The sequence below is a fragment of the Acinonyx jubatus genome, chromosome D2 (genome assembly GCF_027475565.1).
Source record: "Acinonyx jubatus isolate Ajub_Pintada_27869175 chromosome D2, VMU_Ajub_asm_v1.0, whole genome shotgun sequence".
NCBI lineage: Eukaryota > Metazoa > Chordata > Mammalia > Carnivora > Felidae > Acinonyx > Acinonyx jubatus.
In genome coordinates, this window is record NC_069393.1 from 40,672,092 (window position 1) to 40,689,816 (window position 17,725).

Below are 17,725 nucleotides of genomic sequence, written 5' to 3' on the forward strand. Positions count from 1 at the left end.
CTCCCACAACTTTTGATATGTTGTATTTTCATTTTCAATTAGTTAAAAATATTTTAAAATTTCTCTTGTGACATTTTCTTTGATCTTTCTGTTATTTACAAGTATGTGGTTTAATCTCCAAATAGTTTTTTGGATTTTCTGTCTTTTCCCTATTGATTTCTAGCTTAATTTCAATATGGCCTGAGAATATACTTTTTATGATTTCAATTTTTTTTTAATTTCTTAAGATGTATTTGATGGCCAAGAATGCGATTTATCTGGATGAATGTGAGCTCAAAAAACATGTAGTCTGCTGTTTTAGAAGTATTTTATGAATATCAATTAGATGCAGTTGATTGAACATGCCATGTGGCCCAACTATATCCTTAATGATTTTATGCCTGCTAAACCTCTGTTACTGATAGATGTATGTTGAGCTCTCCAAGTATAATAGAGGATTTGTCGGTTTCTCCTTGAGCTTCTACCAGTTTTTGCCTTATGTATTTTGATGCTCTGTGGCTAGGTGTATAAATATTAAGAACTGTTTTATCTTTTTTTGGAGAACTGGCCCCCTTATCATTAGGTAAATGATACTTTTTAAATATTTCTTTATCCCTAATACTTTTCCTTGTTCTGAAGTCTTCTTTGTCTGAAATTATTATACCTACTCTAGCTTTCTTTTGATCACTATTAGTATAACATGTTTTTATCTCCTCTGTTACTTTTATCTGACCTATATATTTAAAGTGGGTTTCTTGTAGACCACAGATAGTTGGGTTTTGTTTTCTCATACAGGCTTTTAATCTCTGTTTTTGTTTTGTTTTGTTTTTTAATGTTTATTTATTTTTGAGACAGAGAGAGACAGAGCATGAACAGGGGAGGGTCAGAGAGAGAGGGAGACACAGAATCTGAAGCAGGGTCCAGGCTCTGAGCTGTCAGCACAGAGCCTGACACGGGGCTCAAACTCACAGACCGTGAGATCATGACCTGAGCTGAAGTCTGACGCTTAACCAACTGAGCCACCCAGGCGCCCCAATCTCTGTTTTTTAATTGATGTATTTAGACCATTCATATTTAAAGTGATTAATGATACAGTTCAATGAATATCTTCCATATTGATATTGCACCTGTTCTTGGTTTCTTTTGTTCTTTCTGTTTCTTCCTTCTCTGGTTTTAGTTATTTAGTATGATTCCATTTGTTTTCCTCTCCTAACATCCCAATTATACTTCTTTTTATAATTTGTTAGTGGTTACCCAAGATTTGACAATATGGATTTACAATTAATCTAAGTCCACTTTCAAATAGCACGTTACCATTTCATGGTTCATCCAGGTATTTTATAACAGAGTATCCTCAATTCCTTTCTCCTGTTCTTTATAAAATTGCTGTCAATCATTTAATTTATGTACATACTATATCAAAAATATATTATTATTTTGAACATTTTTCTATTTGATCTATTAATAAGAAAAATAAAATATTTTAATGTACTTTTTTTATTACTTCTAGGCATTTTTCCTTCCTTATGTAGATTTGAGTTTCTGATCTATATCATTTTGTTTCCCCTTGAAGAGCTTCTATTAAGGTCTGCTGGTGACGAAATTAAGGTCTGCTGGTTTTTTGTTTGTTGGTTGGTCTAGAAAATCTATATTTCTCCTTTATTTTTGAAAGATAATTAAACCAGAGATATATTTTCAGTTTGGTGTTTTTTGTTTTGTTTTGTTTTTAATTTGAGAGAGAGAGAGAGAAAGCACAAGCAGGGGAGAGGTAGAGAGGGTTGGGGAGAGAGAGAATCCCAAGCAGGCTCCATATGGAGTCCAGCTTGGGGATCATTCCCATGACCCAGGGATCATGACCTGAGTCAAAATCAAAGAGTCAGACATTCAACTGATTGAGCCAACCATGACCCCCTATTTCTTTCTTTTAACACTTTTAGTATTTTACTATTGTCTTTTCTTGTTTGAATGATTTCTGGTTAGAATTCCACGGTATTTGTTTATCTTTTTCTTCTATAAACAAGGTTTTATTTATTTTTTTAATTTTTGACTTTGTTTTCAGCATTTATCTTTGTGTTATTTTTTTCTTTCTTCTTTTTTCCTTTTAAAAATACAGTTTGAATATGATATGCTATGATATAGATTTTTTTTTGGTATTTATTCTGGATGGTCTTTTGGTATTCTGTGAGCTTCTTGTATCTATGGTTTGATGTCTGTCAATAATTTTGGAAAGTTCTCATTCACTATTCCTTCAAATCTTTTTCCTGCTCCATTTTTTTTTCTTTTCTTTTAGGAACTCCAATTATGCTTATGTTATACTATATAAAATTACTCAATAGTTTTCAGTATTATCATTCGTTGTTTCCTTTCTTTCTTCCTTTTTTTTTTTAATATTCAGTATTTGTTTTGTGTTTCATTTCAGGAAGTTTCTATTGATTAATAGTCAAGCTCCCCTGATTCTTTCCTCGATTGTGTCCAATCTGATGATGAGCCTATCAAGTGCATTCATTAGTTATGTTACAGCATTTTTTATTTATTTCTAGATTTCTAGATTTACTTTTGAATATTTCATAGAGTTTCCATCTCTCCACTTACATTACTCATCTGTTCTTGCATGCTGTCTACCTTTCCCTTCACAGCCCTAAGCATAGTTATCATGCTTATTTTAAATTCCATGTCTGATCATGCCAACACTTTTATGGTACCTGATTCAAGTTCTGGTGCTTACTTTGTCTCTTCAGACTTCATTTTTTAAATATACGTATATTCTAGTATGCCTTTAGATTTTTTTGTTAAAAGGTAAACATGATACGTTGAGTAGACCTCAGGTAAATACATGTTTAGTGTAGGTTCTATGTTAATCTGGATAGCAACTGGGTTTCATTTAATGTTTGCTTTAGCTATAGATGCCAGGGGCTTTAAAATCAGCTAATGTCTTTTATTAGTTTGTTTGTTTTGTTTTTAGTTGTGTCTTTGGGTTCTCCTAAGAACTCCTTCTTAAATAGAGTGTGTGTCTTATAATTTGTCAGCTGTAATCTACTGTTATTATAGAGGAGTCCTACTGATGTGGTGTTAAGGAGCGGTAGAGGGGAACTCATCTATAATCTTATGATAATATTTCACTCTTTTACTGGCCTATGACCATGAGAAGTGTTTCTTCACTTTTTCCCCCTTATGTGAGACAGGAAGTTTACAGGATCAGGGACTCAGGGGGGAAACTCTTCCCTCAGGTGATATAATGCTTTGATAATGTCTTTTTTCATGTAGAAACAGCCATTTCAAAATGGTTACTTTCACCCTACCCATGTCAGATATGAGATGATTTTTTTTCTCTTTTTTGGTTCTTTGTTCTGCTCTAGGTAAGCTGATCTTGACCATAGTTCTTGTATTGTCTTGTCTGTCCAGATTTCAGAGTGGTGGTTTGTCATGCAACTTCAATTACTGAATGGCTATAAGAACAGTCATTGATTTTCAGTTTGTTCAGCTTTTTTCTTATTGTAGGGACAGGAATGACAATTTTTAAGCTCTTTATTTGTCAGAACTGTAAACTGGAATATATCTCTAAATTCATTTGAACCAATATGTATAGAATATTAGTTTGAAGGATTACCAAATTATTTGTATATTTTTAGTGTTCCATATGTCTCAACCAACCCTGGATAGGAATACAGCAACTTAAACCTGAATCTCATGTTAAGCATAGCCACTAATGAAAGATTCTCATAAAGTCTGTGTGAGAGAGGAAAAATCCAAAATAATAAATTTTGAAAATAAATTTGTGTTAATTGACCAAAATAGTATAATTGAAAGCAACTGTATGACAACAATGCAAGCATTTGAAAGAAAAGATTTAGAACATATTATCTATTATAGATACTATAAATAAGCAAACCAAGAGGTTGAGTCTATTCAAAACTTTCATCCAGGGTTTTGAAAAAGAGCCTTTTAGCTTTCATGATCAAAAATCTCATTCAAAGCAGAGGCTATATGCACCTCATATGTTTATTGTAGCATTATTTACAATAAGCAAATTATGGAAGCAGCCCAAGTGTCTGTCCATAGAATGGGTAAAGAAAATATGAGGTATGTGTACACACACACACACACACAGGAATATTATTCAGCCATAAAAAAGAATGAAGTCTTGCCATTCACAATTACATGTATAGAGCTAGAGAGTATAATGCTAATCAAAATAAGTCAGAGAATGACATATACAATGTAATTTTTCTCACATGTGGAATTTATGAAACAAAATACATAAACAAAGGAAATAAAGGAGATAAACCAGAAAACAGATTCTCTAGAACAAACCGAGAGGAGGTTGGTGCCTTATGGATGAAACAGGTGATGGGATTAGGAGCACACTTATCTTGATGAGCTCTGAGTAATGCATGGAACTGTTGGATCACCATATTGCACACCTGAAACTAATATAACACTGTATTTTAACTACCCTGGAAAATAAAATAAAAACCAATTGGAATTTCACACACACACCCAAAAGGCAGAGGCTCTGAACTAATGGCCCCAACACATAATTAGTCTGTTTGGCATACATTGCTTTAAAAAAAAAATGAATGGCTTGCTGACTTTCAATGATTCAGTGATTTCTCTAGAAAATCTAGATGCTCCAGAAACACTTGGTTGATATTGCCCCCACAGACCTCTGGAGGAGCACAGACTTACCTCCTTCCATTTGACACAGATACCTCTAGATTATATCACTTGTTTCTGTAGCTGAGCCTTCCAAGCAAGTTTGTCTTCTAAATGAATTTATTAAAAGTTGGGATTAAAGGGGCGCGTGGGTGACTCAGTCGGTTGAGCATCCGACTTCGGCTCAGGTCATGATCTCGCAGTTTGTGAATTCGGGCCCTGCGTCCGGCTCTGGGCTGACAGCTTACAGCCTGCAGCCTGCTTCAAATTCTGTGTCTCCCTCTCTCTCTGCCCCTCCCCTGTCATACTCTGCTTCTCTCTGTCTCTCAAAAATAAATAAATGTTAAAGAAATTGGGATTAAAAACCAAACAATCAAACAAACCCCTAGTCAGTCTTTTATAAAACCTGAAAGTCAAATGGAAGGTCACAATGTTGGTTACATTCCAGTAACATGTCCATTCAATTCACTTTTCCCATGGTGGTTTGTAATAATTGACATTAATCAGTCAAAAAAAAAGCACACATGAAGGTATTTACATCATTTTTGGATCTTTAAAATTTTGGATTATTGACAATAACCATCTTTTCCAAATTATTTCCATATCTTCTTTTTATTCTGTGTCAACTTACTCCATTTTGCAAAAAGTCTGACCAACTTCTCTAAATCCATTTTGTAGATTATGAGTCAAGACATGGTTATTACTGCCACTATGTGGTTTGTTTTGGAAGTACTTAAAAAAGCAAACATTGAGAGATTGCCATCTTAAGTTTAGATACATAACCTTGACATTTTGCCTAGTCTCAATAGCCCATATCCACTGACACATTTTCCCCAAGGAAAACATCCAGTTCATAGTGTATTTTCCTTTTTTTATTTCATCTGTGTCCTGTGTGGTTGCATGGGAAACACACACACATGCAAACACACACAGAAATATATATGCACATACAAAATCTATATATGTTTTTGTGTGTGTATATACACACACACACACACACATATACATAAATACATATATACATAAAGCTAAATATATGTGTGTGTTTCTATATATATACATACACACTTACAACATGTGTGTATCTGCTGCATTTTCCTTATTTATGCAAATGCCTTCATATTATGCGAACTGTTTAATGTTTATTTTTGAAAAAAAGAGAGAGACAAAGCATGACTGGGGAGGGGCAGAGAGAGGAGGAGACACAGAATCTGAAGCAGGCTCCAGGCTCTGAGCTGTCAGCATAGAGCCCAACACAGGGCTCGAACTCATGAACCACAAGATCATGACCTGAGCCGAAGTCAGATACTTAATCAACTGAGCGACCCAGGTGCCCCTAGGCATACTTTTTTATACCTTGATTTTATTCTTTTCAATAGTTGTATAGTTTTTATTTGTGGGTATTTCTATCGTTTCTAACTGTTTTTATGGTTGTTTTCTGTTTTGTTATTAAAAATTGCACACACACACAAAAAAAAACAAAAAAGAAAGAAAGAAAAATGGGGCACCTGGGCGGCTCAGTCATTAAGCATCCAACTTTGATTTCGGCTCAGGTCATGGTCTCATGGTTCATGAAATCAAGCCCCACAACCAGGCTCTGTGCTAACAACCTGCTTGGGATTCTCTCTCTCCTCTCTCTATACCCCTACTCTAGCCCTCCCTTCTCTCTCAAAATAAATAAATACACTTAAAAAATAAAGAAAATAAATAAACTTTAAAAAAGGAAAAATTGTACCACTGACATACGGTAGTGATGATATCATTTTGAACTTTTATAATTTTACTAATAATGGTAAGTCCTAGGAGTAATATTCTGGATCAAAGAGTGTGTACATTCAATATTTTGGAACATATTGAAAATTTGTACCCCAACATATTTGTACCAGGTCTACTTTTCTTGGATCTGTAACTTTACTAGATCTTCTTGAAATTTAATTTCTCTATTCTGAATTTTATCCCTTTACAAAATATGTGCAGTTGTATACCTTTTCATATGTATATTGCACATCTGTGTTAATTGTTCTTTGAAATTCTTGTTCATACATTAGATATGAATATACAGACTTTGAAATTTTCCCTGGATTGGTTAGCACTCTAAAAATGTCATTTCTTGGGATAGTTTTTATGTGGAGTTTCTGGAAAAGAAACTCAGTAGCCTTTGTTGCTTGTTCAAATGCTGTGTGTCCAGAGAGTATTAAACTTGACAACTTGCTGCCTGGTTGAGATGCCATGTGATGCTTTCCTTGGGACAAAGTTTTTCTTAATGTATCACCTCTATAGGTTTTCCGAAAGTCTCCTGAGCCTTGTATGACAAAGGTGAAACCAAGGCTTAATAAAGAGTGAAATGCTTACAAATTTCTCTTGTTAAACACAGTAATTACTTGGTAAATGCTGAAGGAGGGGAATGGTGGAGGTTGGTGGACAGAAACTCTGAATCAATATTTTCCATAATTCTGAGAATTTTCTGGGGTTCACTCATTCAGCATTTATTGAATCCCTACTACTACTGGTCCAGGTACTAGTTAATTTTTTGTGCGTATAAAATGTACACTGAATAAAAAATACTTGTATTCTTGCCTGTCAGGCACAGTGTGCCATGGGTGTAGATTGAAATGAGAAGACATGTTTAAAATTCTAAGTGAAGAACCCTCCTGGATGGACCTTTATCTAAGCACAGAATGTTTGGAGGGAGGGCATAGACTACTCAGTGTGTGAGAAATGGGGTGCAAATGATTTCTCTATCATTCTCCTGCTCAGGTGCCCAGTGGACAAGTTACTGGCAAGTTCGGCAACTTTTTCATATCTAGCTATGGTGTGATAGACCCTCCTCTCACAACTTATCCTCCAGCTCAACTCTGTGCATGTGGTTTCCCACAGTATTCAAAGGCGGAAAGGCATCCAGTGACTGCATTGGAGAAAATGATGGAGTCAAGTTTTGCCGGCCCCCAGTCATTCCCAGAGGTCCCTTCTCCTGACAGAGGAAGCCAATCTATCAAACACCACAGGTACAGGTAGTTACTCATGGTGGGAATGGGCACGTTCACACTATATATTATGCTGGACAACACATGCCAAGGAATGGCAATCTTATTCAGAAGAGATGATTGTTCTTGCTTCCCCTATAGTTCTCCATGGAGTGGATGCTCAAACAGCTCACAGCAAGTAAACCAAAGATAACAGCAGGCAGCAATGTCCCTATAAGAAGCCTGAAGGAATTATTAACAACACCCATCAAAGCTGCAGACACAGACCAGTGAATGAAACAATTGCATTCTGAAAAACTATTAAAAACATGACTTTTCCTAGCCTGCCTTATCACCGTCTGCAAATTTAATGACTAATTCTTCCCTAGGTAGCTGATGTGACACCCTCCAGGTCTTCTAACATGGTTCTCACACAAGGAAAACTTTTCAGGGAGAGGAAGCTTGGCAGATCTTAACCTTGGGTTTATAAGATGTTACCAATGGGGTGGCACTCTTTTGCAAGCTGACCATAGAAATCGGGCTGTTTGGGGGAGAAAGCCCAAAATAAAGTTCTCTTATCAATTGTGTAACATTCTGAGGCCAAACAAGTTCTTCAGCATCTTCCAGTCACATGCTGCATTTTACACACAAGAATCTGAAAATGGAAAGTCTTTGTTCCATACCAAGTGCCCAAGTTTGGGACTAATGCTATGTTTACATGCAACTGAATCTACAGCCCAAGTCTTTGTGGACGTTGTGGAATGATTTAAGAATCCTTTTCTTAGTGAGAAGTATGGTATTTAACATTTTTTTAAAACATATATGAAAAGATTTAAGAAAAGGATAAGATAAAAAAATAATATTGATTTATTGTGGTGAGCATTGAGTAATGTATAGAATTGTCGAATCACTATGTTGTATTCCTGAAATCGATATAACAGTGCATATCAAGTATACATTTAAAAAGAACCTAAAAAAAAAAGTTGTTCCCAGCAATGACAGATAAATATTGTTGACCCTTAGTTTTCACATATCTAGCCAATGTTTTGAAAACCTCCATGACAGAAACACGCATTATACAAGGAAACTATCTTCTTCCTTGACTCTCAATGAGTCCCCTAAAAAAGGATTTTTCTTGAAGCTGACCACATTTACTGAGAGGTTTTCACTCTCAATACTAATCCACATTATTGGATGGTGTTTTTTTTTCTTATTCTACAAGAGTAGATACTGAAATACCAAAGTTTTGCTAAGTTTTTTTTTAATGGTTTAAATATTTTCAACTTGGAATTGCAATATGTTTGGCTATTGGATAATTGCTTTTATTAACCACCAGTTCTGGCTTATATCAATTGAGGCATTTACAGATATTTGCCTGTTAAAAGAGCATTGTAGTTCACTGGATCTAATGGAAGTTCTTTAATTAGAAAAATAAGTCCAAAATTACCAGCCTTTTATAAGATGGATATTTTCTCCAAAACAACATTTCTCCTGCTGATTATAATACATGTTGAAGTGGTGTTCCAGCCAGCCGAGTAAAATAATTATGTATAATATTACTCTAGTACTATATGATGCCATCAATGTTTTAAAGTTGAAATGAAAAAGAATTACAGTTTCTAATGTATTTGAGCTGCAAATACCCTACCCCTACTCCTTGTCTGTTGGCATACTCTCATCTTCAACTTGGCTTCTACTATATTTCTAGGAAAGACTCACAAATTAAATAAGGTCATCTTTAAGAAGTATTCCTTTTTGTCTGGTTCAATGGCACTGCAGTATTTGTTGTCATACATTGTGTCCTGATAGATAGGCAAGGGTTGATTTATAAAGCGCTTTTAGAACTTTGTAAATTATAGTTTAATATATCATAGCTTTTGTTTTGTAAAACATGCAGTAGACTTAAACATTTTCATGATTGATAACCTGGTCACTGATTTATATATCCTGCAAACTGCTCTATAACGTCCCCAAAGCCACTGGGTTAGAAGGCTTGAACAGTTGATTGATCAATAGGTGAGGAACTGTTTTTTAAGATGGGTCACTAGTTCATACTGGAAGACATTGTTGTTGTGACAGTTTGGCTGGCTCTGCATAATTAATTTCTTTTCGTGCACTGCCAATATGACTTATTTGGATAACTCATAACAAAGCTATTAATTCAAAGCCATTATTTCTCATGTTTAGTTCAAAGGAAAAAAAATCCTCTTTCTTCTTAAAGAAAAATCTATTATGCCATGGCATACGTACTACATTATATTTTAGCCATATAACTCTTTTATAGAGAGCACATGTGCAGATTTTTTTTAGAGTGAAATAAGACCAGGGTTTTCAGTGATTAGTACGGGCCTTTGGGTTGTCACTTGTGGTGGAGAGATCAGGAGAACTCATGGCTTAAGCACCTACTACGCACCAGGTTCCATGCTAAACACGTTGTGTAATTTCTCTCTTTTAGCCCTATAGCAGTCTTATGAAAATACTTAAGCGTGATGCTGATACCCTTCTTTTGCACCTCTCCTACCCGTATCTATTTTTTACTTCTTTTTGCCTTGTCCTGTGCCCTGAAAGAGCAGCAGTTTCCCTTGTCCTCTGGCTTCTGCTGGCTTGATTTGAGGCACAGACAAGAGACGGGAGAGCGGAAGGGGACAGCAGCCCCAGCCCTTATTCACCCTCCCTCGCTGATTGGTTCCCTCAACTGCATCCCTGGTCCCTCTTCCTGGGCCACAGTGCCTGCAAAGTGGCCCTCTCCTTAGAACTCTCCTTCCCTGTCCATTGGGGTAGTCCCCCCTCCCTTTGTCCCTTCAGTTATAGGGATAGTAACAGCTTCCCGTTGTTACTTGCCCGGACATACAGAATATACCCCATGTTGGCTCCCCCCCCCACCCCTTACACACTAAAGACATGTCTGTAAGCTGTAAAATCTCCCCAAATGACCCAAATTAGAGTACCATCTCTTTCCCTTCAAAATTCTGGTAGAAATTCCTCCCCCAGTATCACACTGCTGGTAATGCACAGACCTGAGATGACCCCCAGATGCAGCTAATTCCAGTGCCACAGCCTAAGTACCCCACGGACTCCATAATAGCTTGTGGATAATACAGATAGAGGCCGGAAGGGAGGGGGGAAATAGCTATTATAACTCTTTGAACTTGTTGGCTTGGAGACCTAACTAGAGGTCCCATGCTGTCAACATATAGGAAATATTATGATAACGAATGAAGGTATAATATGTTGCAAGGTATGACCTGGTATCTGCACAAACTCAGGAAGCTAATGTTGGCTTGAAGAATGTCAACTTTGATCAGTCACCTTGCCTAAACTAGGAAAGGGTCGATGGGGACTCAAATGTCAGGCCTCAAACTCTGATCTCAAATAATATTTGAGATGTTTTGTTTTGTATCTGTTAAGTAGAACTAACAGTAATGTTGCTGGATGGAAACTTACAGAACTCCAAATCATGTAGTGATATGGGTAAAAGTACTTTGGGAGGCTGGTCCCTTTAGAACTTGATAGGTTTGCTGAAATTTTGAAAATATTTTTCATCTTTTTCTGTAGGGTTTTACTGGTATTTTTAGAAGGGCTTTTTTTTGTTTTGTTTTGTTTTGTTTAGAGTTAAATGAGAATGCAGCAAGAAATTCTAAGTTCACTTACTATCTGAACACTGCAGAACCAGTTTGACCACATAAACTGGCATCTCATGAAATGTCTACAACAGAGTTTCTCTTACTGTCCCCATGGTTGCAGGGTAAATTCAGTGGGCGTGACAATGGGAATGGGTATGGGATACATAACTGGTCAAATTAGCCACTGATTTTTATAGAGTCTAGTGCTTTTGTTTAGCATGATCTATGTAGGAATCTCACGTAAGATATATCCCATTTATGCCTTTTGCCCTTTGAAGGCATCTGAAAACGTGGCTATTTGGGTATTTGGATGTATGAGTCAAATAAAATATGTAATCAGATGTTTATTAAAAGCCAGTTCAAAAGAAAACCAATGTAGTTTCTCAAGATTGAGGAGAATCTGAGGTAGTGAACTGGGAATTTAGCACATATGGTAAAGAAACAATGCCAACTCAAATGAGGTTTACTTATTCTACCATTAACACTTTTCCCTGTGAACTTTTCCCTGTGAATCCCTTTGAGGGTTCCTGTGTTTAATTTTTGTCAGTGTCTAATAACAAAGCCATTTTTATTTTTATTAGAGAGGCAGCTACTATATCCTGGATAATGAGGGTGGCTGAGAATCAGGAGCTTGAGAACTCCTTAAGCCCACCTCTTATCTTTGGCTGGAAAGCTGCAATTGTTTTAGTCCATTGTACTTCAAACTAGAAAGCCAGAAACATGGGAACTTCTCTTTGTCTCAGTTTCTGCGAGGGTGAATGGATTCACCAACTTCTGATCTCCTCCTAGCAGATATTCTACAGTCATGAATGGAGCCTAGAATTTTGAGTGTCTGGGGTGAAAAAGCAGTGTCAGAAAAGTTTGAGCAGCCACCTGTAAGGTTATTGCTATGTTGGTTTTCTTTCATCCCAGCAGGAGTCTCTCCTCTTGCTGCAGCCCAGGGCAAAGGAGTGGTATGCTCCATAGGAATGCCTTCAGGAGGACACCCCCCTCGCCCCGAAGTAGGCTGGGTGGCATCGTGGGACCAGCATATCAGCAACTTGAGGAATCAAGGATCCCGGACCAGGATATGATACCTTGTCAAGGGTAGGTCTTAAAAGCAATGGAATTTAGGGAGGGTATCGTTAATGCTCTAACTTTAAACTGAGTTATTGTGTTCCTTGGGGTTATATTGATTGATTTTGTCATTAATTGTCTATTTATGCTTACTTCCATATTTGTTCCATAAAAGGTAATCTAACTTAAAAGAATAGGTACAACTAAAATAGATATTAGGGAAATGTTAGAAAAATAACACTGGGAGCAAGTAAGTGTATAGATATCTAGACACATGTTATATAGTTGCTAAAACAACTGGAAATTTGTCTTTGATTTAAAAAAATAGAGATTTCTTAAGAGGATTAATGTATTCCTTCATTCTTAGGTTTGAAAAAAATAGTTAATTCTCTAATCAACATTGTCGGGCAATACTCCATTACAGTAACCTGTAATGTATTTATATATAGTATGTGCTTCCATCCAGAGAATTCTTGAGTGTGTCTCACTCAAAGTTGGCAGCATATTGTCAAAGCACAACCTGCTGAAGTCAGATCTCTAGGTTCATTTATGGTGTAGGTGTGGAAAGATGGGCTTCAGATACCATGGCTTACTACTCATTCTTGCAGTGCAAAAGGTGCCCTTTCCTCCGAGTGGACACCGACCTCATAGGGTTCATAGCATGGTGAGTGGAGGAGGATGAATTTTAGCCCCCATTCACCTAATTGGCATAAATTGTTCAGTCAAACATGGTAGCCCTTACTTAAACTTACTGGATTTTAAATCTCATCCTTGAAAAAATTTTATCTTTTGAGCTTAAGTTTTCTCATCTATACATTGAGCAAAATCGTACCAGCCTTCCTATGGGTTGTTGGACAGATTTTTAAACAGTACATGTGTAGAGGGCTTGTACCTGACACATAAGCAGAAAAGTAGTACTAGCATTTATTGTCACAGGAACTGGTCTAGAATTATTAATTTCAAAAGTCATGCAATCAGGGTTCATTCCAGAAATTTCAGGAATCTGTTCCCTCACTCAAGCCAGGTTCTTATTGTATCTAGTTTGTATCACTCTGGATAAGGCAGACCAGGTTTCTATGCTGCTTCGGACTGGCTGATCTTTCCAGGCTGTCCATATCAAACTGAAGGCCAAAGCAGGTAGGAGACTTCTATCAGAGAGCCTTTTCTTCTCGGCAAGATACACATAAAGGAGTGCCTTGTCTGAACAAACTCAGCAACAGATTTCCTTGGGAAGACATTTGTAATTTTGAAGCAATTCCCAATGAACTGTAAAATACATTTGGTACAGATCTGGGGTGACAGTTGCAAATTCAACATAACAGCCAAGTTGTCCAAAATGTGTAATGCGAGGCAAGAAGCAGTTTGCATTTCTCTTTGCCTTATATCTGGAAAGGGAGCTTGCATTTAGCCTATAATTATAATTAATCATGTTTCATAATTACTTTTCCTCTTGAATCACTTATCACTGGTAGTGATTTTTAAGTCACTAATAACGTTTGTTACTTAAGAATGAGAACAAGTGAGGGGAAATCAAGTTCAGAGATTTTTTAGGGTAGAGACAGAACCCAGCCTGTGGTGTCTTTCTTTCCATTTATCACTGTTACAGCTATCATCCCATATGTCCCGGGTATAAGGATGCTCTGAGCCTGTGCCAGGCACAGGCTCAAAACATACATACACGAATCTTCAGAGATTTCCACACAAGTTCAGGTATTGCTTTGTCTTCCACCTCCAGGGAGACTTACACTTACTGTCTGCATAGTGGTAGTTTTGTTTTGGTTCAATCATCATTGGGTTTGGAATATTCTCTCCAGCTGGCTGGCCACATGTATTTTCCTGTGTGTGATATGCGCCCGATGTTGATAAATGGTGACTCTAAGTCACTGTATGCTCAGCACAATGAATCTCAGGGAGCAATCTTATTCTCAGTTCTTGAAAACAGCTATTTTCCACTCCTGGGGGACTGACCATCTCTCCGGACTGGAAATGGGATTGGTAATAGAATTTCACAGCTAAAGGCCCTCTTCAAATCTGGCCCTAGCCCAGAGGGGGAGTGAATGAATTTACAAGAGCTATCAGCCATCTGCTGCTTGTTTATCAAGTGTGTGGGCACTGTCTGCTAGTTAAGACTCCTGGTATATATGACTTCCCTCCTTGGTACTTACTTCAGCCCTGCTTGAACCCAGCACATTTCTTAGGGAAGCCTGATGAAGGAATGAGGTGGAGAGGACATTCTTCAGGAGCTTCCCTCCCCCTCTCTGCCCCCATCAATGGACCCCTGACGACCATGGCAATGGCTTACAGAGCTTTGAACTAGTCTTTGTCAGGCAAATCAAACTAATGTATTCATATGCGAGACAGAAAGAAATGGAATCACAAAACTTGAATCGCCACCTTCAAAGTAGAAGGAGCCAAACTGTACTGCATACCCACCTCACTTAGCTAGCAACTTGACAGACTTAAGTTATCCTTCGGGAATTTTAAAACTGAACACACTAAGGATAGCAGAGTTTAAATGACTAACGCAAGGTAGCATATCCCATGTAAAAGAACTGAGGTTAAATACTTAGCATTTCTGACTAAATGAACCACCGAACCAGGCAAGAAATGTGCAGAAAATCACATTCATGGATGATGTGTACATGGAATCTCTTAAGTGTATGGCCCTGGAGGGAGAAGTGGGTTTCTTCAGTTTCGCCAGTTGCTTCTCATGCCATGTGCTCCAGGAACCAGGGCTTGGAGTCCCCTACAGAAACACAGATTCCTTGGCCTGGCTTCTGAACCCCTGGGAATCAAACCAAGTGACTAACTGTTGGATTTTTTCACCTTTAAAAGGATGCTTTGGCTCATGTAGTTACAAATGAAATGCACTGTGATTTCTTTGGTGAGGGATCTGAGGAAGGGCGACTCAAACTAGTATTTTATAGTCAATGAATGACAAGCTCATGGATCAAAACTGTGAAAGAGTCTGTGACTCTTAAGGGACACAGAACTCTGAAGTGTCTTCTGATCCAGAATCACATTAGAAATTTCGCTCTTGCTTAAACTTCTGGAGAGTAGTGTAGCTTCTCTCAAATACCAGCCCTGGGACCCTCACAGCAACTCTGAGAAGGAAGAGAGGATTGAATAGTGTGGATCTGGTTGAATAGCCCAGGGGCATTACTTCAGGTAGTCGCCAGAGGAATCCCCCTGGGGATTCCCACCTCCTTTAATTAGTGAAAGAAATTAAAGTGTGACTACCATTGATTTAAAATTCCAGAGCTTGTAATGGTGTTGGGACTTAAAATCATGTCAGATCTACATTTTTGGAAAGTTCTAATTGTTTGTGGTGCCATCTCCATGTTATGGTAACATTCTAGATTTCAGTTATTGCCAGCCATGTGTCCCATACCTGACTTGTGAGGTGACACATAAGTCAATTGCAATTCCTCTTTTTCACCTAAGTCCTTAATTTAGAAGGCTGCCCCAGTTTGGCTCAAAGTGCCTTTGATTATTTCATCGTCATGCCAACGTAGTCATGAAGCTACAGTTTACTAAAATCCTCTGAGATATTTATGCCTTTACCCAACAAGTTTAACAAGCAATGTTTAGATGCGGGTATAAGAATTTGCACCTATCACCATCACATTTCAACCTGTTAGATTCTACCCATTGATATATCCAGAAGATTATCTATATGGAATACAATTGTCTCTCAATTCTATTTCTTGGCTCTGTGAATGCAATAAGCAGACATTCTATATCTTCATACGTATTAATGATGCTAACAGGATGGCACTGAGGACAGAACACAAAGCCCTGAAATCTGCCCCCTTTTTTCTTGTTGAAATTAAGTCATGGATCAGAAACTTTAGGGTCAGAGTTTCAGCCATATAACACTTATGTGAAAGGAATAAGACCACCCAGGGAATTGCCTTGTACATGGCTATACAATTAGATCGTAATTGTAAGAAAGATTATACATCCCTAAAAAGGTGTTCTAGTGCATCGTGGGATGCCCACTCATTTCTGGCTTTGCTAGGAAGAATTTCAATAAGACAATTTAGGATTAACTTGTTCCTCTGCCTCTTACCAAAGGTATAATTTGAGGAAAGTCATTTGAGTGCCCCTTAATTTAGTTTATTTATTCATCACTGCATGGTAATAATAATAAATAAACCCATGTTTTAAAAAATTAAATGAGGTAATTAGACATAAGCATGCTTTTTAAAAACATTTTGCAAATGTCAGCTGTTATTATGTTCGAAATGGACATTAACTGGGATATAAAGGGAGCATTTACCTTGAAGGTTTGTTCATGTATTCATGCATCCCTTCGATCAGGATTTATTGATTGCCAAGTCTGTATTAGGCATAGTAAAAGAGGATGGAGCTGCAAAGACACCTAAATGTGTTCCTCATGTATTTTCACTGTCTGGTGGAGAGACAGATTTCTGAGTTGCTCTAACTTGTGTCCTTACAATAAAGACCTCTGTTTAGTATGCAAGACACTTCATTGCAATTATTCTTTCCATTTATAAACATGATTTTTATTTACATTGTGGTGTAAGACAAGGGGAATAAGATTTATTATATAAAGGGTGGATATGTTTAGATTATGCTTAAATTTTAATGTTTAATTTAACATTTAAATTAAGGACAAATAAACCAAGAGAATTGAGACTACTGTTCAAGATCCCAGACCACATTTCTGTGAATCTACAACATACCTGCCCCCACTTTCTGGCACTGGAAAATTCACTAGCTGTGAACAGGCAATTAGGGGACTAGCCAGATTCTGGCATATTATTCAAAGGACTTGGAATGGCACGTTGGCATTCTTGTCAAGCTGTTGCCCTGCACCAACATAATACCTAAATTGGCTCCAGAAACCATGTGAAGAAAGCTGCTCTATAATCTGTCTAATGGATCTCACTTCACGTTCATCCCCAGAGAGGAATCATATGCCTCCATTCCCATTTGTAGGCTCAGCAGTCTGACAGTGAGGCATTTCTATAGAGTGCCAATGAAAATTGATTTGGTCCCCCTAAAGTCAGTGTGAAGCAGTAAAACTCAGGACAGTAGTACCTTGATGCTTGATGTCGGGCTTCCTGATTGCCTCCAACTAGTGTGGCCACAAGTCTACAGACTAAACCAGGGCTGAGAGGGTGGTCACATGGATGGAGTGGAGTAATGCCGTTATGGGTTTCCTGTTTGTCACTATGGAAAGGCCACACTTACCTGCTCAATCCCCATTTACTTTGTATTCTAGGATAGAGGTCAGGAAGACTATACCCCACCTGCCTATACAGCTGTGGTGTGTTGAAAGATCCCTGGACTTCAAGTAAGAAGATCTGGGTTTGAGTCTCAGTCTGTCACTTATTTTCTGTGTGACCTTGGGCAAGTCACTTCACCTATCTGAGCTTCAGTTTACTTCTCTGTTTAACTGGGAGCATATTATCCGTCTCATGG

The 17,725-nt window shown here is 37.6% G+C and overlaps 1 protein-coding gene across 10 annotated transcripts in view; it reads left to right on the forward strand.

Moving 5' to 3' along the window:
* The window catches only part of NRG3 (neuregulin 3), a 1,044,350-nt gene that overhangs the window by 1,024,563 nt on the left and 2,062 nt on the right, over window positions 1–17,725 (forward strand). For 2 of the 10 annotated variants that reach the window (XM_027062437.2, XM_027062440.2), the window contains exons 7-9: window positions 7,510–7,643; window positions 12,131–12,304; window positions 17,526–17,597. In XM_027062437.2, coding sequence (XP_026918238.1) covers window positions 7,510–7,643; window positions 12,131–12,304; window positions 17,526–17,597 — 380 coding nt within the window. The remainder of the gene's footprint in view (window positions 1–7,509; window positions 7,644–12,130; window positions 12,305–17,525; window positions 17,598–17,725) is intronic. The other 8 variants (XM_027062444.2, XM_053207071.1, XM_027062445.2 and 5 more) reach the window with 6 other exon arrangements.